Here is a 21,199-nt window from a genome sequence, read left to right as displayed (position 1 = left end):
AATACCGCTACATGTCAACTAATAGCAATCCAATAGTTCATCTGACTAAAATCCTCTTCCATTGCTCCCGTGTTACGAAGGGCCCGATGCAGAGAAGTGAGGTACTTTATAATGCTGCTGGGTTGCAAAGAATATTCACTCCGATTATATCAATGATGACTAAGGCGTGAGGAAGGAGTGACCGGAATAAAGCCAACCATTTGATGATGAGAAAGCAATCGTTCTCTATAATCGACGCGGGGTCGCACATGACCCAAACTAATGATTGGTTTCCTCTGCCATTCACTCATGATACTCAACAATGTCTATAATACAGTGATATCACATCCTCGAGACGCGTATCGACACATTTCGTTCCTCATGTCTATTTCTTGGGGCCAGTGTCGTGAATGATGTTGGGGACAGCTCGTTCCACCGACTCGGGGAGCTTCTCCTGGAGCTTCTTCGGCACAATGGAGGCGTCGGGATCGACGGCGTGCGACTTGTTCGTGCTCTGGCCGGGCTCCTTGCCGGTCGGGTGAAGCTGCATTAACTTGTCAGCGACCCGTGCTGAAGGAAAAACTGTTGGCGAAACTGAGGAAATATATGTACCTTGTCGGGAAGCGCTTCCTCTAGTCCCCTAGGAGCGGCTTCCTGGACTTTGCCAGGAACCTTGGATTCGCCGCTGGCGTGGGACTTGCCCTGTCCGTATTCGTTGGTAGATTGCATTCTGATGGTTGATGGTACGAAACGAGTATTTCTTTGTGCGATTGTTCGTGTGAGACGTGCGGTTTTTTGAACGATGGTCATTTCAGGTGTGTGATGATGAAAGTAGGCCGAATTGGGGTAGGAAATCCGTGAGGGCATGCATCTTATATACGTCTTCAAGCCTCGAGATCATGATGGCATAGCGGGGCCTCATCGTTATTTGCCTCCAAGTTCCTGTAGGCTGTAGGTGCTGAAGTCATGAGCGAGTGGTGACGCATTCGTTTGTTCGCTTAACAATGCCGCAGCATTACGCGATCCCCATTTTCGATCCTTGGATTCCGTCAAACGTCATCATTTGGAACTTCCGATCGAAAACGGAACAGAGTGAATGCAGTGCCTCGAGGGTGCAGCTACAGAAGTGGGTAGGAACCGTGATTGACGTCGGTGTCTTGGTCCTTGGATGTCTGTATTGTATGTACATACAAGAGTTGGGTTGCCATTCGCACCAGGCCCAAGTGCACCCTGCTGATCCAAGTTTTGCTGCCTTGTCTGCCGGAATGATCAATGAACTACCCGATTGTCCATCTGTTGAACTCAACGAAAGTGACGAAACACGAAGCCTGAGCTCCCCATATTCTCATTTGCTCCCGCTGAGTCCGGCGGATAACCCTTCGCCCTGGCCCAGGTTCCATATCGGATCATCCGCGTCGATCTCCCGCCATACCAGCTCCGTCATTGATGACACCAATCGTTACCTCAATAATACAGCAAATACCCCGTGCGGATCCGTCTTGGGCCGGTGCGGCGGCACTTTGCCAAGCCCCGAGCACTACCCAAACCCCTTCCCTGTCCCGAGCCGGTTCGGGGCCCGCCCTCCCACCACTCCCTGAGCCGTCAAGCACCATGGGCAGGAGCCGCAAGGCTAGAGCGAAGCAAAGAGGGAAATGAAATAAGGGCAGGGGTGCGATATGAAAGGGGTGTTGGGACAATTACGACACAAGGAAATTAACGTACTGTGTGCCTTGAACAAGAACATGGGGTAATGTCTACTTGCACTTTGGGTGTCTCGGGTCTGGGCTGTGGCCAATTTCAGCAGGTGTAACAGTGATTTATCCAACTACTAGTGACATGGATGAGAAGGGGTTTTCTTCCACGGCAAGATCACTGCAAGATGTTCACAGATCATGGTACAGTGACAATGGACGGCAAGGATGACTATAATAAGTATCAAGACAGCCATTGATAGACGCGGAGAGTTTGGAACAAATATCAATAGCTCAAGTTAAATGGAAGGTTACTTCAAGTTATCAAGGCTCAAGCCAGGACCAAACATGGCGAGTCTCGACTATTATGTGAAAACAAGCTCTGTTGCTACTGCTCGAATGATCTGATGATGATGATGGGGAAGAAAAGAGCTGGCCAGAGAGGCTCTGATGGAAGGCAAGCCTAAGGTATATATAGGCTTGCCTGGCTGTGGTTGTGAGAACCACAGCCAGAGTGTTTGCCCTGTCAAAGAGGACAAAGGAGCTCTAAGAAGCTCTAAGGCCCAAAGAGCTCTAAGGAGCTCCACCAACAACTTTCTATCTAGGTTGTATCGTGAGACAGGTCACAGCAGCCGCTGGTCATCCACCGCTCCAGGGTTAGCGGCAAGATTTCTTGCGGCAAGTATCGCAACTCGTGTCAGCCGGCGTGAAGAGAGCCTCCATTATTGTACCATCGCTCAGGGGACAATACCCCGTGTCGTTGAACTCATAGCATGGTACAACTCGCCTGGGTCTGATACATCCGCAGTGCTTGTACTTTATTGGCGCCCACCTGCACATTTTTGACTGTGAACAAAAAAGGTAGTTGAAGTCTGGTTTATGTTGCTGTCACTTTTGGTGATGTAGGTAAGGTAGCTGAGAAATGGTCCGGTGAGTGTGTTGAACGTGAAGAATAAGCTGGTATGTTGATGGGCATTGATGTTTACTTATAGGCCGAAGTGAAGGGCAACTGGACAATTTGTTCACAAATTCTCCATGGTGTTCAACGTGTCGCGTCTCTGTAGCTATCTTATTATTTCTGACAAACTGGTAATGAATCGTGGACAACTTCTAGACATTCACCGTTCAAACGGCAGGGAAATTAAGGGCAGAGAACAGCCTCCTCGGGTGCTACCCGTGACCTCTCAAGCTGTTCGCTTCCTCTTCATATCGTGCAGGATCTTTCGCACTCCGGCAAAACTCAACTCATCCACCGTCTCCTCAAACAGAGCATCCAGCAGTCCCTGTCCTTCGGGCTCGTAGACAACATTGATAAATCTGCAAAAATGTCAGTCAATACATTCCACGAGGGTTAAAATGAAAACTTACGGGCGAATATCCCAGTCCATCACGAAGCACCCATGAGACTCCTTACCTTTGACCACAGCAGCGTCCACGTAGGTCCAGGCCCCATCCTCCAGCGGTCTACCAGTAAGCTCTTTCGTCGCCGACAACATAATCCTCATCAGCCCCTTGGCGTCCCGGTGGAGGTCGGTCCCCTTGCAGTACCCTGGATCAACCAAGTTCACCACCAGCTCGTCAGGCGATGGGAGGTAATCGATCAGGCGCACAAAGAATAACATGCCAAGGGCCTTGGAAGCAAAGTAGCGCTCGGCTGGCTCCCACGGCTGCACGGCGGGGTCGTCAAACGAGGCGAGGAACGGCCTCTTGTGCCGGTTGGGCAGCTTGGCCATGTGGGAGGCGCCTGAGCCGACGATGCAAAGTCTGCCGGGGTTTCCCCCCGCCTCATCCCGCATCACGGGCATTAGCAGCACCGACAGGAGCACTGTGGACAGGTAGTTCACCTGCACAACCTCGCAGTGGCCCGTCTTCTTGTCTCTGGTAAACGTAGCCCCGGTCATGCCGGCGTTCAGGACGGCAATGTCAAGCCTCGCCTTCTTCCTCTGCTGGTGCTCCTTCGGTTCCGCTTCCACGGCCGAGCTGTTGTTGTCGAACTCAGCCGCCACGCGCTTCGAGAATCCGATGACCGAGTCGTAGTCGCTCATTTCCAGCTCCCATACTTCGATGGTGGCGTTGGGGTACTTGGCACGGAATTCTTGGGCCACACGCTCGCCCTTGGCCACGGACCGCACGGCGAGGATCAAGCGCGACAGGTTTAACGAGAGAAAATGGCGGCAGGCATGGTAACCCAAGCCTGTGCTGGCACCTGTGACGAGGACCGTCTTGCCGGTGAGGGAGGTTTCCGGGGATAGAGCGACGCGCTTCGTCTTGGTGCAGAATTGGGATTTGACGAAGACGCGAGCAAAAGATGGTGCTGGTCCCATGTCTAGGGAGAGGGACGACGGAGCACTGGGAGCAGCCATGCTGGTGGTGCTGGGCCCAGGGATCACCTAGGAATCGTGCGAGTAAGGTCGGGTATAGCTGGTACCTTCGGAGCTTGGGTAGGTTGGTGTTGGTGAGATACGCTGAAGACGGAGAAGAGTCCTAAAAAAGTTGATGAAAGTCCAATGGCTGAGGCATGATGAGTAGAAGAATTCAAGAAATGCAAGAGAAGCAGGCGGGCTTGTTTATACGGCATCAACGACTTTCCCGACGGGCTCGAGGTTGGCCCGACAGAGATAGTCGTCGGCCACGTCCTGCGAAACATGGCGTTAACGATGACAAACTCATTCTTAAGGCCGTGGTTCAGTTGTTAGCCTGGAGGCTAAAGGCTAGCGGGCTGACGAATGGCCCGAACAAAGGCTAGGTAGTAGGTACACGGTCTGATTGTGTCCTCCACCGGTGGTGGTTGTGATGTTTTTGACTGGTTTCGGTCACGAATCGCTGCTTGGCAATATGGAGTTGAATCTAGGAGAGCCCGGCTCCGCACCACCGGAGATAACGTCGCTCTGAGTGTGCAGGTAAGGCCGAGTCCTGGCAGTCCCAGGCGATTCGAGCGGAGCTGAAGTGCTGCGCTGGAGCCCATTTCGGCAGGCCAATAGGAGGCGGTTGCAAAGAACCCGCTTTCCAAATGTGGCAATTGCTCTTGTCTTGGCGGCGGGGCGGGGCTGGAGATGCCAAGCCAAGACCTACAACCTGTCTGCGTCTGACAACGCCGTCTTCAACTTCGACTGAATCATCTCGAGCTGACATCAAACTCATTTCCCTGGTCAAATCGGTTCGCTTGTTGTGAAACCGGAACTTTTCATACAAATCTTCAAATCAGAGTGACAACGGGAGACGTTGATTCATCAGCATTATTCCATCCTCGGTCGGGCCTGCCCCTCCAACTCATTTCACAACGTCCACGAGACCACGACTCCACAGCACCACTCCTTCCCAAACCGTTGGTGAAGGCTTGAAGTACCGAAGCACTGGACGGAGTGCGCTACAAAGAGGGTAACTGGTGGTTATCTTGGCGGATACAAACTGCATTCAATCGCCCTTGGCTTTTCAAGTTTTCGCTCATGGTCTAACTGGGACAAGATTCAGGAAGCAAAATGGCGCCAAGTGATGTCGGCAGCAGCACGGCGTCGGATAACGACAGCCCGTTCTTGATTATTTCCACCTCTTCAGCCAAGCTCGACGCGGCTGCGAGAAAGCAGGTCCGTAGCCATGTCATGCGGGGCAAGAATCGTAAACCGCACAACCTGCATAACAGCCGTGTTCCCCGGTCATGGATCAACGGTCGTCAACTTGAAGATGCCGAGGAGGACGGGCGCCAGAAGGCCGCCAACCACGATCTCCAGTGCATTCCCCAGAGAGTCGGGGACGACATGTCGCATATCACCTTCGCCGACGAGATGAAACCATACATGATAAATCTAGCCTTTCACTGTTTGTAGGCCCTTCCATCCACTGTCTCCCTGTCAGAGTATTTCCGTCTATGACCTATACTCAACCTAAGAAACTGCCCGCAGTTTTCACCGTCCTGAAGCAGGCAATGCACCCCGTCGAAGCCTGCATACAGCCAAGCTTTGCTCAATGGGTCGATTATCTCGCCTACGACCGGGCCTATGTCCACTCCGTTCTGTTCACCACGCAAGCTTACTTCGACTTCATCCGGTACGGTCAATTCAGCAACACCACCATGCACCATCTGGGTAACTCGCTCAAACTATTACGCGAGAACCTCACAAACGACAAACTGGCAACTTCTGACTCCACCATTGGCACTGTCCTCACTCTGGTGCTGATGGCCGACATTCTGGAAGACTACGAAGCAGCCAGGAAACACATGCAGGGCCTATACCAACTGGTCGATTTCCGCGGGGGAATTCGAGCTCTCCGTCATAACAGCGAGCTACAGGTCAAAGTGCTCAGGTAGGCACCCTCACTTCACTCCTCTTCTTTCGTCTGCCCCCACCATAGAGAAGATAGCGAACTGACTCACCCCCGTCCCAATAGAGCCGACCTGGGTCTGGCACTAAGCATGGGCTCCAAACCTCTCTTCTTCTGCTCCGGATTCTCCTGGGAACCATACCTACTCCCGTCCAGCAGCAGCACCAGTACCAACGCCCAGTCTTCCAGCTTCTCCGCTACCAAACCCAGCCCTCCCCGGGGTTCTCTAAGCCCCTATCTCAACATCCCATCCAACCCGCGCCTGCAAAACGTCGCTCAAGACCTTGCGCAATTCTCCCTATCGGCCAATTTGGCCTTCCAAACAGGCCTCAAGATTCCCGCCCAGTCGTTCCGCGAGACGCTCGTCTCGGTGCAGTATCGCCTTCTGGCGCTGCAGCACGAACTAGAGGATGTACGCTCGCCACCACCGAGCCAAGAGATGGAGACGGGATCGGAATCGACAATCCCCACGGAGAGAGTGACGGCGACGGAGACGGAGACGGAAAAGCTCCTCCGTCTAGGTATGCTAGCGTTCACGACCACCACCTTCCTCAAGGTCAAGGAGATTCCTATGCCCTACCACGACCTAGCCCGCCGGGTGAGGCGCGTCGTGGATGCGATGGATACTGAATCCGGTGGTGAAGGGGAAGGAGTCATGAAGTTGAGACTGTGGTTCCTATTTGTGGCGAGGATTTCGGTCCTGGACCGCCCCGTGCATGACGAGACACTCGTTAGAACTGCGACAGTCGTGTTGCAGCAGCTGGGATTGACTGGGCCGAAGACGGGGTGGAGCGAAGTGAGGGATGTGCTGAGGGCGTATATGTGGATCGACTGGGTGCATTCGGAGATGGGGAAGGCGTTTTACGAAGAATTGGCGAAGACGACTGAGCCATAGGGGTGCGCGTTTCCCTACAGATTGGTCCGCTCTTTGTTCTGGATAGATCCTCCAGTCCTCCACCCTCTATTTCGTGAAGACCTTGTTATCTATTGACGCTAACCGCACTCACTCCACGGACTATCCATGAAGCAGACTATCGGGAGAAGAGAGATAGTGTTGTCGTTGGTATCAGATACAAGTCGACCACCTGTCCAGCAAGTCTTAGCTGGACCTTCTTCCTTTTGTATACCGATTGATATCATGGACAGAGTCCTCCCTTTGGTCCCATGGGAAGGAATAAGAACGCTATTCTGTCCATTTTCCCACGGCCGCATGTACTATGAGAAGTCCGGGCTCTCAGTACTCAACTCAGGACGTCCAGTTCAAATGGGAATGCCCTTTTACCCAATTGAGAGCATCAAGATCTCGAAACAGACACGAATACTTCCCCAAGATGCTGAGTGAGACTACCTTGGTTGAGACCTTGCAGTCCTTCACGCTTCAGCTTGTTTCAAACGTTGCCAATCAGTCGTTTATCAGATTGCGGCTGCTTCCTTCGCTGGAGCTTGTCGCCATGCTAACATCAGCCTTCACCCCCAACAGCATTACATCCTTACCTATGTAATGTCCAGACTTCAGAGAACATTTGCATTCCCCGAATGACCAATCCACACCCCAATCCGCACTTCTGCATCACAAGTTCTCTCAAACAAATATAGAGCCTGGCGTGGTCGGGCCCGGTTATATCAAGCTCACCTCGTCACCTCCTAGATTGAAGTTCCCCCCACCTTCGGATATATTACATTAACCAGCCAAACTTGGTTGTGCAACCGCCACAGGCAAGCATTGCCGCCCCCATCCGAGACTAATCACCAGTTTCTCTTCAACATCAGACTCTGCCCAAGCATTTCTTTCTGTTTCTCGTCCTCCGAACCAATCCTCCCGGTTTCCGGAGGCCCTCCCAAAGCTTCAGTTTGAACCCATGAAGAACTTGCCCCATAGAGTCTTGTCTCCATCGCAGTTCATCGGGCGAGGTGTCCTGCAAACCTGAGATGGATCGCTGTGACTACCAGGCTGTGCTGTGACCTTAGTAAGCGATGTAGTGTATAGCATAGGACTTTAGAGATTGCCGACATAACGGGGCATCAGTTTCGATAACTCCGACCAGATGCTCAACCGCGATGGTAGAAGGTCTTAACGAGGCTCATGCAACAGTTGTAACGTGACCGGTGATTTATCATAATGTGACAAATAACCACCTGGAGAGACATCTCACCAGGCATCGTACAAACACATGAATATTGAGATTCTGTATCACACTCTAGATACCAGAACTCAGCACCCGCATAATGCCTCTAGCCCATCCAGTTATCACGCGATACGGGAAATAGAAATGGTGAGGCGAATGCCACAAATTCAACTCTTTATATGCATGGTATCAACAGAGGGGTAAAGTGCTTCCTCAGCAGCACCAGATAAACCAGCGCCCGCTTCATCATCCCGTCATAGCAGACACCGGTCAAGCCGGGTGCATTAATAACAAGGAGGTAGCTATGACAAATGCCCATAGATAGCAATACAACTGCTAAAGGAGTAAAACGCTCGGATGTCCAGCCCAGAAGGAGAGAATATTATATAAAAACGGTGTGGATGAGTCTCTTCCATGCCGGCATGGCGGCCAGCCTGGCTCGGTACTCGTTGATGACATCCCAGTCGTGTTGGCGGCGGCCCGAGTCGACGTCAATCTGGTCGGTGCGCAGCCAGCCAGCGCGCTTCCACAAGAAGCCAACAATCCAGAAAAGAATGACCACGGGAAGGGCGAGGTAAGACTTGAAGAAGCCCTCGGCGTCGTTGTAGCCACCACCAACTGGGCAGATGGCGACATAGAACTGCAAGAACAGAGGGATTAGCACACTATCTATAAATCTCTTGACGGGTTGGTATTTGTTTACCTGAGCAATCAGCACAAGAATGTTCAAAAAAAGGCCGCAGTAGGAGCCATAGACGCCACCGATGGCTTTGAAAGGGATCTCGTCGAGCGTGTGGCCCTGGCGAAGCCAGGCCTTGCGGAAGCGGATATGGGCGAGGCAGATGGAACCCCAGGTAAAAAGCGCGGCGAGACCAGACAGGGCGAGGAGCCAGTCAAAAACAACGGGACCGTCGGCAGAAAGGTTGACGTAGGCAAGGGGACCAAACGCGCAGAGCAAGATGACGGAGAACAATGGACGGCCAGAGCGATCAATGTAGGCGAATATCTTGGGTGCGTACCCCTGCTGGGCAAGGGCAGTGAGCGTCCGGGAGCCGCCGTAGACGGCCGAGACACCAATGGACAAGACCGAGACCAGGATGATGACGTTCATGAACGAGTCATAGCCAGGGAGATTGGCGTACTTGCCGACCAGCACGAAAGGCGAGGCGTCAACGTTGATGTAGGGATTAGCGCCGAGCAGGTTGTCGTCGTTGTGGGCGATAAGCAGGCCGACGAAGAAAAGGCCCAAGACGTAGAAAAGAGTGATACGCCAAAAGACCTGCTTGATAGCGCCAGGGAGCGACTTGGCCGGGTTGCGAGCCTCGGCAGCGGCAAGGCCGACAAGCTCGGTTCCAGAGAAGGAAAAGGCAGCCGTGACGAACACGCTGCAGAAGCCGCGGAAGCCGTTGGCAAATGCACCCGGTTCATACCAGAGACGTGCACCCCAGTACTCGCTATAGCGACCCTCACTCGGGCCGCCACCACAAACCAGGACCAAGGCGATGACCATGAAGACGACGATGGCACCGAGCTTGAGCACCGATGACCAAAACTCTTCCTCGGCATAACCGAGGCCACCGAAGATGTTGATAATGATGATGGCTGCCAAAAAGACGGTGATCCAAACAGCTTTGAGACAAACATGTTAATTCCCAGGTTCGAGGCCGTCGCCACGCTTGGGGACAGTGGGCCGTATGATGGGACTCACCAACGCTGATATCCTTATTCCAATATCCCACCGTAATACCGCAGACGGTGAGTTCTAGCGGCAGCACGACGGCCCATTGCATGACGTAGTTCCAGCCCATGGCGAAACCCCACGAGGGATCAATGAAGCGGGTCGAGTACGTGTAGAAACCACCAGAGACAGGATACATGACGGCGAGTTCACCGAGGGCGTAGACCGTGTTGAACATCATGATACCGACGATCATGAAGTCGATGAGCAGCGATGCAGGCCCGCCGTTGTTGAGCGCCCTGCCAGAGCCGACGAAGAAACCGGCGCCGATGGAACCGCCAATGGCAATCATGTGCATATGGCGCGTTCGCATTGTCCGGTCGAGCGAGTCGACCGCGTCGGCGTCTACCCCCGAGCGTTTCTCGAACGAGCGCAGGGTGAGGCCATTGCGCGTCCAGAAATCCTCCTGGTCGCGAGCAGCAATGGAACCTTCGGTGATGCCATAGGCAGGAGCCGACTCCTTGTCCGGGGTGGAGAGGCCCGCGTTGCCCTTCTCTTCTGACGACATGATGCTGAGGTTGACGCAGCCACGAGCAGGTAGAGAAGAGGAGGGAGAGGACAGGCGAAACAGCTGGCAAGTGAGGGATGGGGGGGTTTATTAACGATCCAGGGTTACGGTCGCATTCCCACTCGACGAGCGCGTGTCAAACCGAGGGACCTAGAAGGACAGGGTTACCTCCTGTTGCGTAACAATGCAGTCAAGGCCACGGTTCGTGGCTGCTATGAAAAGTAGGAAATAAGAGTACCATACCAAGGTTACGGCGAGGGTCTCGAAAGTGGTGCAGCTGGAAGAGGGGTCGGGGTTGGATCCCAGCCAAGTGGAGTGAGCGAGGTTTGGGCTATGCAAGCCAGTGAGGCGATCTTCTCCTCGCCGGCCCTTGAGAGACTGCGGGCGCAGAAATTGGCTAGAAGCTGCACCGAAGCTGGGGAGCAATTCCGGAGTGGCCAATTGATCCCGGCTTGATTGGCAGATTGGGGTGGTGTTCAACGAGTGGCGGGGGCTTTTGATTGTTCTGATAGCAACCCTGCGCGCGGCCTTTTCTAAGCTCCCAAAAGAGAAGGAGCAAACCGAGTGGCCCAATAATAAAGTCGATGCGCCAGATCAGAAGGCCCTGGTGCCAGTCTTGGCCGATATAGTGTACATACGATAACTTTACTTTACCCTTGGTTTGGGGGTGGTGTAGGTAAGCTCGAGAAAAATGATGACGGTGATCGCAACGGGGCCTTCCTGTGTTCTGTGAGGGGCAACGGCGATGCCCGAGACATGTGGATCGAGATGGGTCATCGTCCCAGCCAGCAGCCCAATGACAAGAGCACAAATACTTCGTACATTTTTGTGCAATTCAACAGAACACCGCCCTGTACTTCGTACCCGTCTCCTGCATTGTGTACGAATACAGGAACAAAGTCGGCGATCCGGTCCCGTCGATATCGTTGGAACTTGGGAGAGGGCAATAGTGCCAAGACAACGGCCAACAGCAGCCAAGGCCTGGGCATCGCATTTGTCAAGGAATTGCGCCAAAGCCAAGGACGTGCCAAGTCAGCCGATAGATCTGCCCCGTGGCCAGCCTCTTGCGCATTGGAGAGATGGCCGCCAGGCCGCGCCACTGACGCTGGTCTACCGATTACCGTGAACGTTGATCGGGCACTGGCGAACTGCAATTTTCTGCGTCTTGTGGAAATATCCTCTTCGTGGACAGATACTGTACATACTATTATAGCAAAAATGAACCGTCCTTGCGGGCTAGTTGGACCCTCTAAGTTCTGGCGCTGGCTTGGATCGTTTCACCGCCGGAAGGGTGCAGCAACCTGACATGATGGCTGTGCGGCGGACGAGCGGCAGGCAGAGGTGGAAACGGAAATTGTGGGCATCGGCGGTATCCCGGAGTGGCCTGCAGCACCTGCGTCCCATCCTCCCGCTGGACCTCACACGTATCTTTGCCGTCTGGGGAGAATGGACCGAGGAAACGGAGCGCAACGGTATCTGGGAGTCCCGTCATTCGTCCATCCACCGGAGGCTAAACATTTTGCCTCTGGGCCTTTCCTGGGAGTCTGTTTCCAGCTTCCCGAATCGGCTAAGCTTGCACAGACCCCTGTGGCCTAAGATCCGGGGGAGGCGGTTTGGGCGCGGCTTGGCAAATCGACGCCTGCGAGAGGAAAGATAGCCAAGACGTCAATTGTGGAGGCTTTTGTGAGGCTTATCGTGCTTCGGTCGGTCACCAATGTCGCAAGTTGGTGGAAATCCATTGTGGAGGACTCCTTTTGAGCGTTAACGTTATCGCACAGTTACTACCAACGTCGCAAATTGGTGGAAACCTTGAACGCTGCGCTTGACTTGGCCCGCGATAAGATGGAAATGGTTAATGTTAACGCTTTGTCAAGTTAATACTGCCAAGAGAAGCAAAGGATGCTAAGGAACGCTCGCGTAGCGATAAACATTGAAATAGGCAAGTAAAAGAAGAGTATTGCTGACGGACGATCTTGTCAGGTCTTCTAGTTCAGAATCGTCCTCTCCCCGCCGCTTACTTTTGCAAAGTGAGGTGATTGTTGTTGGTTTCTGGGTACTTTCATCGAGGTCAGTGTGTAGTGTAATAAATGGAGTCTTGTGGAGCAAACATGGGGAAACTCCACTGTGGAGCCCAGGAAGTGTCAGTGGTTATCTTGCTGGATAAGATCATAAGGGGCTGATTGTAGTGTACAGTACTCCGTACACGTAGTGTTACTATTGTGTGGTGAGGCACGTGACCACCAAACCACCAAGTCGTCCTGACGAACAACAAGCCCAGGAACGACCCTGACCCGTTATCAAGCGTCCGGTATCTCGGGTCGTTGCCGCAATACTACGCGGGTATGTACGTCCAATGCATCAAGTGGCATTCGTTGACGGTTGCACAACTCTGCCAGGAACAGCCTCCAAAAATATTAAGGTTCAGGCAAGTTTGCTGGCATGCTCGGGAGGTTCCTGAGATACAGACGCCATCGATCGAAGATCGAATGCACGGGGCACGGTCCCCTCCCCGCCTCGCGCTTCAGCTGAGCCATGAGCAGGCATCCACGGCAGTTCCAACGGTTCCGCCGTCATTCCGATGACTGGCTGGTCTGAAAGCATTGCGCGATGATTGCAAGGTCAACGATACTCGCACCATCCGGAAAACTGTTCATTCGTACTTGTCAGAAGAAGGCTTCTTTGGGTCAGCAATTTGCATCTCTTGACTCGGTCCAATTAGTAGACGTGACAAGAACTCGCGAACGCAAAGAAGCCACAATCTGGTTGCCTTCCTGCCTTCTTCCCCCTTATTGCAACGGTCGAGGGATTTTGGAACCTTGCATCAGGGGCTCACTGGGTGATCTCGGCACTAGCGCTACTAGTAGCGATAGTGTAGTGGGTAAGGGTCAGGTTCTGCGGTTCGGTACGTTGAAATATTCATTTGCCACATCCATGCTGAGTCGGTATCACTAGGTATGTATCATGTGCAGTCGGGCCTGATCAGCCCATTCGTCCCAGTACTGTTGAATACCTTATTACTAGGTTTCCCTTCCCAAGACAGGTTCCGTTCATTCTACTGGCGGGATCTAGCGTTTTTCGACGTATGACATTGGTTTGGGTAATACACTTCAGCCCCCACCCACTGCGCAAGATAATGCCTACCCAAAAGTCCCAGATTGCCAACTCGGAATAGCTTCATGTTCAGCTGATTCTATCTCAGTTCGGAAACACTATCGGGCAAGTCGTGAGATCCCTCTCGGTCGAGTTCTGCACGACATGCGATAATCGCCGGGTTGTGACCCACACGCCAGACTTCCTCCATTCCATCTTAGACTGGACATGTAAACATCTGATGTTCGTTAGCAATTCTTGTCGAGGTTTGCGTCACGCCTCCCGGTTTGTCGATTGGAAGTACTTTCATATTGAGGCAGTTGTGACTCGGGCTGTACGTACCAGGTGAAGGGTACGTTAGGTTCAGCCAACAAAGTTGTACACCCCAGGCTCAGGCTGTGCTGTTAAGTTCAACATAGGTCGGTATCCTGAGCAGTGCATCGAATACGGGCCTTGGGACTCAAAAGGCCGCCCAAGGCTTCCAGGCCACCCCAGAATTATCCGCATGTACAATACATGCACCACAAGGTGCTTACCCGTGCACGACAAAGCCGATGCTATCCCGCTGCCTCGCTACGGCTTGCCACGCTTGTTTCCATGCGTACCTACACTACTTGCGTACGGGTACCAGGTAGACATCATGGATCTTGCAAGGCGTGTACCAAACTACCGGCAAACTCGCCATTGGTTGCCCTAAAAGTCAGCCATGCCACGACTGGAAGGAAAGGAGGGGACATACCGCCGTTACGGTCGGGAGTAACGTTCCCCGCTTCGGCATGAGACGCTGCTGCACGCTTCGGGATAAGTCTCTGTTATTAGTAGTTATACGGTCGCCAAGTCATGATTACTGCTACACTGTAAGACTTGGCGACACCAAAGAATGAGCAGGAGAGTGTTTATGATGGAGGGTCGGTAAACCGATTGGGTAGGTCCAGGCCTGACGCAAAGTCACCTACCGGATGCATATATCCTTCAGCCTAAGCGCGCTCTACCTCCTAACCGATTGCTTTTCCAAGACGGAGTCCTTCCGCGTTTGGCTCAGTTGACCTATGGCGGCCGGTAGAGGGAATTATTACTTGATTGGTTTCTGGCCCCAATGGCCAAGCAAACCATTGACACATGCTCGAGTCTGAGTCCACAGTCCGAATCATTGAGTAACGGCATAGGTACTGTGCCTATGCATCTGCGCTCTGTATTCTCGATGGAGCGCTGGTAAATACAACCCGCAGCTTAGGTACTTACTATTCAAAGAAACCTTCATGTTGGTGTTGCTCCTCAGCTCGATTGCAGACCGGCACTCAGGGTTCCGGTTGGACTGTGACTGTCTTTATCTCTCACTGCAGTCCTTTGCAGGAAGATAATATCTTGGCGCACACAGGTGTCTCTTCTTCATCCCTTCATGTTCCCGTCCAGTCAGAGCTTGGCAGCCTACGTGCCCCCAGGTGACGAGATAGGTCTCAGGCTGGCAACTTGAAGCAGTCCACTACCTACCTAGACAGTCCAACTATTCCTGCAAAGTCTCACAATAGCACAGAGCATCATCTTCCAAGTCATCGGGCGGTAAGGCGCTCATGTGGAAACTCAATGCCAGTAAAAGCCTGAAAAAGATGACTCACGTATTCCAGCACGAATACATGTACTATAGTACTAGGATAAAGCTATAGGCAAACTGAAAGTCAGGTGTAAGGAACATGTCAAGACGAATACATTAGCATCACAGTCAATATGATCTCAAACGGGACAGTTGGGTAGAGGTAAAGGCATAGATCATTATCCTCATCCGTGGGAGTTCTTACTACTGGATAGACTGGCACCTTCTGACTTCATGTAAGGTACAGGTAATAGAGTCACGATTAGCGATGAATATCCATGATGTGAACAAAGTCGGTATTGTGCCTGAGTAGATATTGATGTTAACATCCTGGTAGATGCTCACACTTTCGCTCTACTGGGCTTCATCGGGTTCCCGGTTGCTGTCGGCTTGTTAATCGACGTTTATCATATAGGTAACTCGCTTCCTCGCTTGCATTCCATCAACACAACGGATATCAGCCAAACATTAAAGACCACTCCGCTCCCTAGCAGGGACCTATAATACTTATCTACCTATGAGAGGGGCATCTGTAGGAATCTCAGCTCTGTTGATGAGGGAGAACGAGGATCCTGACTCCGAGGCCCAGACGGCACGCCTATATCGGTGGTGAGGGCGTTTGTCCAGTCAGAGAGGACAAACTTGAAAGACCTCTAAGAGGCTCTAAGTCCCGAAGGACCTCCCATGCTGAAAGCCCAACCGAACACCCCAGGCCCTATGAGCTATGGTGTTGACACTTGACAGCATATTGTCACTATTGAATAGGTTTCTATACTTCTCCGGTCACTTGCGTCAGACTTATATGTCGTAGTTCTGCCGTAATGTTAGAGAGGCCCGTCTTCCTGCTAGGTGGGTGGATAGTGTCCAGCGGTATGGTATGTCGAAACCTTAAGACTGATAACAGCGTTCTCTCCAGGGCTTCAGGTCTCCTACCAGACTCTCTCTTTCTATATACATCGGTAGGTAGGCAAAGGGACTTAGCTCAAGTGGAGCCGTCCCGCCCGTACCAAGCTTTAACCAAGCTTTGCTAGCATACCTACCACCGGTATCGGGGCAACTTCGCCAGTGGAGAAGAGGGCTTAGCCGGCAGGATGTGTCTCGAGGCATACTAGGTAGGTACCTATGTACTTGCTACTCTACAAGACAAGACTTATTTCCATCATTGGATGCAGTGAACACCTTAGAACCGAACACGACTGCAGTGGTATAAGCCATCCAAGGCTACCTAGGTACTTTTAAACTTGAAGCACATTTTACTTAACTTGCAGTCACTGCTTGAGTTCAATAGGGTAGCCCTTCGGCCAGGCACTCAAGTAAATAACTGATAATGAGGAACTTGAAGTTGGTGTCTGCCATCAAGTGCCGATTGTCTCTCAAACGCGCGGCTGATCCACAGCAATATGGATGCAATGAATGCAAGTGTGGATGCTCATGAAAACTGAAATTTTCTTGATAAGCAAAGTACACTCCTGTGATTCGTTAGCCCGAGGGGATGGGATGGAATAAGGTTAAGTCCGTTGCTATTGCGGCTCCAACATGAACTGGAAAATGCCCAGGGGTTCCCCGTCGTTGACCCGAGTTGTCGGATTCTGTGGACCAAGTGGCCACCAGACCGGGCAATATGTCGTGTGCAAAATTCCCTAATTGGCTGCCCAGTGGACACTCTGACAGAATGTCCCATGGCAAACTCATCCAGCCTGGGCGATAGTTCCACGTGGGAGCCACCAGGACCCCATCCAACTATGAGTCTAGGTTCCTTACCGTTGGCGGCCAGATCTTTACGGATCTTTCAGCTCCCCAAGAGCATTCGGACTTTGCTCCGGTTGGATCCATGGCTCCTCTCGAAGTCTGTTTTGAGTAATTGTGTCACCAATAGACCTCATTGTTCGCGGATATTTTCCCTTTTTCTTCTACTGTGGTGCTTGACCTCGAGATTGTTAACGTTTTACCTTGTAGAGCTGTATAAAAGCGAGGAGATGGCCTCGACACTCTTCCTTCAGGATCCCTGTGAACAGCTGGTCCATCAGTCTTCCACGCCCCTAACGATCCTTTGTTTTACGAGTGGTGTTTCGGTCTGTCTCTCGACACAATAATAGGCGACTTCCGGGATGCTATAGGCCAAACTGACTTCCAACCCTTCCTGCCCCTTTAGGGCTTTTGTTTACACACGTCTCAACCTCCTTTTCCCTTTCGCTCCCTTTTCACGCCATGCCCATACTCCACGATTCGAATTCTTCGTCGGTCGGCGAGTTGGCTGAGAGTAAAACGGAGACTGAGAAGGCAATATGCGGCAGCCGGACACAGACGCTGTGCGAGGACGGGGCGATCACTCCCACCAGTTGTACTCCTTCCACCCCGACCTTAGCCGAAAGTAATACCTCAGTAGAGGAATGCTACACGGTGAGCCGCAAAGACGGGTCCAGCCAGTTTATACATTGTGACTAATCGGGACAAAGGTCACCTGGGATGGGCCGGACGACCCCGAGAACCCCAAGAACTGGAGTACCTGGCGGAAATGGGCGGTAAGTGTCCATTCTTTGACAGAAAGTCATGTTTCTACACAGGAGTCAGGGGTTGCTAACCACCAAGTCATCGCCGGCAAGACCTCACTGATCATATCTGCCTTTGCCTTCCTCTCGCCGTTGTGCTCGTCGATAACGGCCCCGGCTCTCACCTCGATCGGCGAAGAACTGCACATCCCGGGCGGCGCCCAACTCCAACTTGTTCTCTCCGTCTATCTCCTCGCCTACGCTCTCGGGCCGTTCGTTCTCTCGCCATGCTCCGAGGTTTGGGGCCGAATGCCTGTCATCCGGACGGCAAACGTTGTCTTCCTTATCTTCACCACCTTGTGTGGCTTCGCAACATCGCAATCCCAGATCACAGCCTTTCGTTTTCTCGCAGGGCTCGGGGGTAGTGCTAGCGTCGGGGTATGCTACACGTCTCTGAGCAAGATGCCCAAGGCTAACCATATGCAGATGGGTGGTGGTGTGCTCACGGACTGCTGGAGGCCCGAGGAGCGCGGACGTGGCTTCGCCGTATACCAGCTCGCGCCCGTGCTGGGACCGGCTGTGGGCCCAATTGGTATGCCATTTCCGCCGTAGAGAACCCGGTCCATTGTTCAGTACTAACAGTCATTGATACACCCACAGTTGGCGGCTATATAACCCAGTATACAACTTGGCGGTGGTCCTTCTGGGTTGTCGTCATCGTCAACGTCGTGGTCCAAATCATCAGCTTCTTCTTCCTCCAGGAGACCTACCCCCCGCGTCTGCTCCAACTCAAGGCCCGGGCCCTTCGTACCCGCAGCGGCAAGGCCGAGTTCCGCACCGAGTGGGAGCAATCCGAGACGGACAGGACACTGGTCGGGCTCCTGCGCGTCGCCCTGTCGCGGCCGTGGGCCATGCTGGGCACGCAGCCCATTATCCAGGTCCTGGCGCTCTATCAAGCCTTCAACTTTGGCACCTTGTACCTGCTCATATCCAGCTTCCCGGCGTTGTGGGAAGGGCGGTACGGCATGCCTCGCGGGGACGCCACTCTCAACTACATCTCACTCGCTGTCGGCTCGCTTATCGGCGTCTACATCTGCGCTCCCGCTACAGATCGCGTGTATGCCAGGCTCAAGCGGCGTTACGGCATCCCCGAAGATGAGCACGGGCTGCCCGAGTTTCGCGTGCCGCTGATGGTGCCAGCATCCATCATCACCCCGTGCGGCATCTTTCTTTATGGGTGGGCAGCCGAGGCCAAGCTACACTTCCTGGTGGCTAATGTAAGTTTGTATCCGGTTTCTCAACTTAGCAACAAGTTGAGGTCTGCAGGGAAAAATTGGACTAACCGGACATGATGAAACGACAGATTGGAGCGACAATCTTTGCTGGCAGCTCTATGATTACATTCCAGTGCACGTCGTCGTATATTGCCGATGCGTACAACCTCCACTCGGCGTCGGCGTCAGCTGCATGCTCCTTCCTCCGCTCTGTGCTCGGCTTCGTGTTCCCGCTGTTCGTACCGGCTCTTTTCGGCAGCTTAGGCTATGGTTTGGGCGGCAGCTTGCTGGGCCTTATCGCCATTGTCATCGGCATCCCGGGACCGTGGGTCATCTGGTTTTTTGGGCAGAGGCTGAGGGGCGCCAGCAGGTTTGCTAAAAAGTCGCTGCCAACGGGGAAGGTATAGACCAGATATCTGAGCTGTAGCGCGCCTGCCATTGGGCTTGTCAACCCGTCTTGCCTCTTGCCAATCGCAGTCAGCTGCCGTTCGATCTTGCACCCACCAGGAAGCAAAGTATCCGATTGACCATTGTACTCGCGAGGTACTCTATGCTTGAAGTCGAATGCCTAAGGTAGGTGTACCTCAGTCCAGGACGGGTTATCATTCTTGCACTTTTCAACCATTCGTCGTTCTCTCTCGGCCAGGATTGGCTGTTGTTGCAAAGCATATGGATAAAAACAATTACTGAACCATCATGGACCACTGACATCATTGATGATATGCAATACCGTCTTGATATACCACTGCTAAGTCCAGTCCTCGTCCGTCAACCGGGATATCCATGCCTTCCACTGCACTCCAAACTCAACCATCGAAACCAAGCAGAGAAATACCGAAGACCTATCCACAAGGCGGTACCCAAACCATATCAACTCGTATCCTGACCATACTCCCATGAACATGACCTTTGCCAACAAGAAAACCAAAACACGAAATCAGTACCAGTCCCCATTCTACTCCTCATCCTCACCAACCTCGTCCACCTCGGCAACATGCATGGCAACCAACAACCAGTCCGCGCCGGCCGTTTGCCTCCACGTGCTGCTTCCCGTGCAGACAATCTCCCTCGTTCCCTTCCTCGTCTGCTTGTACAAGCTCAACTTATAAACCAGCGCAACCGCCATGAGATCGACCTCGACGACGAGCGGGTCGCCATGGAACCGGAAGCCCGAGTACTGTAAACCCTTGCCGGACGAGGCGAGCACGTCCTGGGCGCGGGGCTGCGTGTCCTTGGACAGGGGCTGCGTGGAGCGGTGTGGCGCCAGCAGCGGGTTGATCATGACGCAGTCGTGGGCAATGTAGTCGCGCGCCGTGTCGGGCTCGTCGAGCAGCGCCCGCCACAGGATTGTCTCCATCTCGCGTGCCGCCGCGTGGTTCCGCTTCGAGATGGTGTCGAGCCGCGCGTTGGAGCCCATCGTGTTGGACGAGGGCGTGTACCCGGAGTTTTTGGACTTTTCGTTGGTCAGGCCTAGCACGGTCGGCATTTTGACGGTTGGTATTTTCTCTTTCGAGATTGTTCGATACTTTCAAAGGTTCTGGTGGTGGGTGGGTGGGTTGTTGTTGTTGTTGTTGGTTTGCTTAGAGATAGAATAGGGGTTTGTTTGAGTGTTAACAGTTTGGTGTGATTGCAACGGTATCACTAACAGACTCGCCAAAGGTTGCAGGTCAACGTTGCAGTTTAATCAAGGTGTTTGGTTGATTCTCGGATGAACCCAGGACTGCTTGAGAGGAATAAGAACATCCCCATATATCGAACTCAAATGAGCCCAAATGACGCCAGTCACCCATATCCTACCCCTAAATCAAGAATCGCTGGACTTTGTGATGGACCCTTTCGGTGCGTAGCCTGACGTCACAGGCTGAGATATTCACGGCGACAGCGCTCTAGGCAGGCCAGCCACAGCCACTCCCCACCCTCCCACTTTCGGGATCATCCCATCCACACGGCAGCCTTGGATCTTACTGGCTCCACGTGATCACGTATGGCCGTCGTCTGGCACCAACCGCCCTCGAGACGAGTACTGTAGGAAACTACTGGTATAACTGTTATCCTGTTGTTGAAACAAACTGGAAGCGAATAACGTTAGGGCCGAAGTAGGTACAGCACAGTCAGAGTCGAGTGTTGCAACTCATTCAATTGTCAGCCGCTGGGTTTGTAAGCTAAGTAGCAAATGATGCAGGCCGTACGAAGGTAGACTCGCTGCAGCTACCATAATTAAGTGATCAAGAAAAGCCCAAGCACCACCATGCTGTCATCTAAACCGCCAGTCCTAATATGTAGAATACTGTACATACATACAGAGCTAACATGAAAATAACCATCTTAAAAGCAAAGCAACCGCACTTAAGACCACCAACTCCGGCCAGTCGGCCAGCCCGAAAGAACCTGCC

The 21,199-nt window shown here is 52.8% G+C and overlaps 6 protein-coding genes across 6 annotated transcripts; 2 read left to right on the top strand and 4 right to left on the bottom strand.

Annotated features, from left to right (window-relative positions):
- Positions 1 to 364: 364 nt before the first annotated feature.
- Positions 365 to 708, bottom strand: N656DRAFT_795236 (uncharacterized protein; the record flags this gene model as incomplete). The annotated part of the gene is made up of 2 exons (XM_064817389.1): positions 365 to 523; positions 592 to 708. The coding sequence occupies 2 exons, from the start codon at positions 706 to 708 to the stop codon at positions 365 to 367; spliced, it is 276 nt and encodes a 91-aa protein (XP_064673070.1).
- Positions 709 to 2,854: 2,146 nt separating this feature from the next.
- On the bottom strand, positions 2,855 to 4,033 carry N656DRAFT_765848 (NAD(P)-binding protein; the record flags this gene model as incomplete). Its single annotated transcript, XM_064813439.1, has 2 exons — positions 2,855 to 2,987; positions 3,039 to 4,033. The coding sequence occupies 2 exons, from the start codon at positions 4,031 to 4,033 to the stop codon at positions 2,855 to 2,857; spliced, it is 1,128 nt and encodes a 375-aa protein (XP_064673069.1).
- Positions 4,034 to 4,789: 756 nt separating this feature from the next.
- N656DRAFT_842362 (uncharacterized protein) lies at positions 4,790 to 7,207 on the top strand. The gene is made up of 3 exons (XM_064819034.1): positions 4,790 to 5,486; positions 5,570 to 5,972; positions 6,057 to 7,207. Exons 1-3 carry the CDS (start codon positions 5,150 to 5,152, stop codon positions 6,883 to 6,885), a joined length of 1,569 nt encoding a protein of 522 aa, XP_064673068.1. The 5' UTR covers positions 4,790 to 5,149; the 3' UTR covers positions 6,886 to 7,207.
- A 1,291-nt stretch (positions 7,208 to 8,498) lies between these two features.
- On the bottom strand, positions 8,499 to 10,362 carry N656DRAFT_703000 (uncharacterized protein; the record flags this gene model as incomplete). Its single annotated transcript, XM_064811069.1, has 3 exons — positions 8,499 to 8,756; positions 8,820 to 9,745; positions 9,825 to 10,362. The coding sequence occupies 3 exons, from the start codon at positions 10,360 to 10,362 to the stop codon at positions 8,499 to 8,501; spliced, it is 1,722 nt and encodes a 573-aa protein (XP_064673067.1).
- A 6,889-nt stretch (positions 10,363 to 17,251) lies between these two features.
- On the top strand, positions 17,252 to 19,213 carry N656DRAFT_815461 (major facilitator superfamily transporter; the record flags this gene model as incomplete). Its single annotated transcript, XM_064818389.1, has 6 exons — positions 17,252 to 17,443; positions 17,500 to 17,565; positions 17,647 to 17,970; positions 18,019 to 18,124; positions 18,193 to 18,809; positions 18,896 to 19,213. The coding sequence occupies 6 exons, from the start codon at positions 17,252 to 17,254 to the stop codon at positions 19,211 to 19,213; spliced, it is 1,623 nt and encodes a 540-aa protein (XP_064673066.1).
- Positions 19,214 to 19,435: 222 nt separating this feature from the next.
- On the bottom strand, positions 19,436 to 20,641 carry N656DRAFT_834702 (uncharacterized protein). Its single transcript, XM_064818729.1, has one exon. It carries the CDS (start codon positions 20,290 to 20,292, stop codon positions 19,762 to 19,764), a length of 531 nt encoding a protein of 176 aa, XP_064673065.1. The 5' UTR covers positions 20,293 to 20,641; the 3' UTR covers positions 19,436 to 19,761.
- Positions 20,642 to 21,199: the final 558 nt, after the last annotated feature.

The sequence above is a fragment of the Canariomyces notabilis genome (genome assembly GCF_033297395.1).
Source record: "Canariomyces notabilis strain CBS 508.74 unplaced genomic scaffold N656scaffold_3, whole genome shotgun sequence".
Taxonomy (NCBI): domain Eukaryota; kingdom Fungi; phylum Ascomycota; class Sordariomycetes; order Sordariales; family Chaetomiaceae; genus Canariomyces; species Canariomyces notabilis.
The sequence above is the reverse complement of the archived record's forward strand: the minus strand, read 5'-3'. Positions and strand labels throughout refer to the sequence as shown.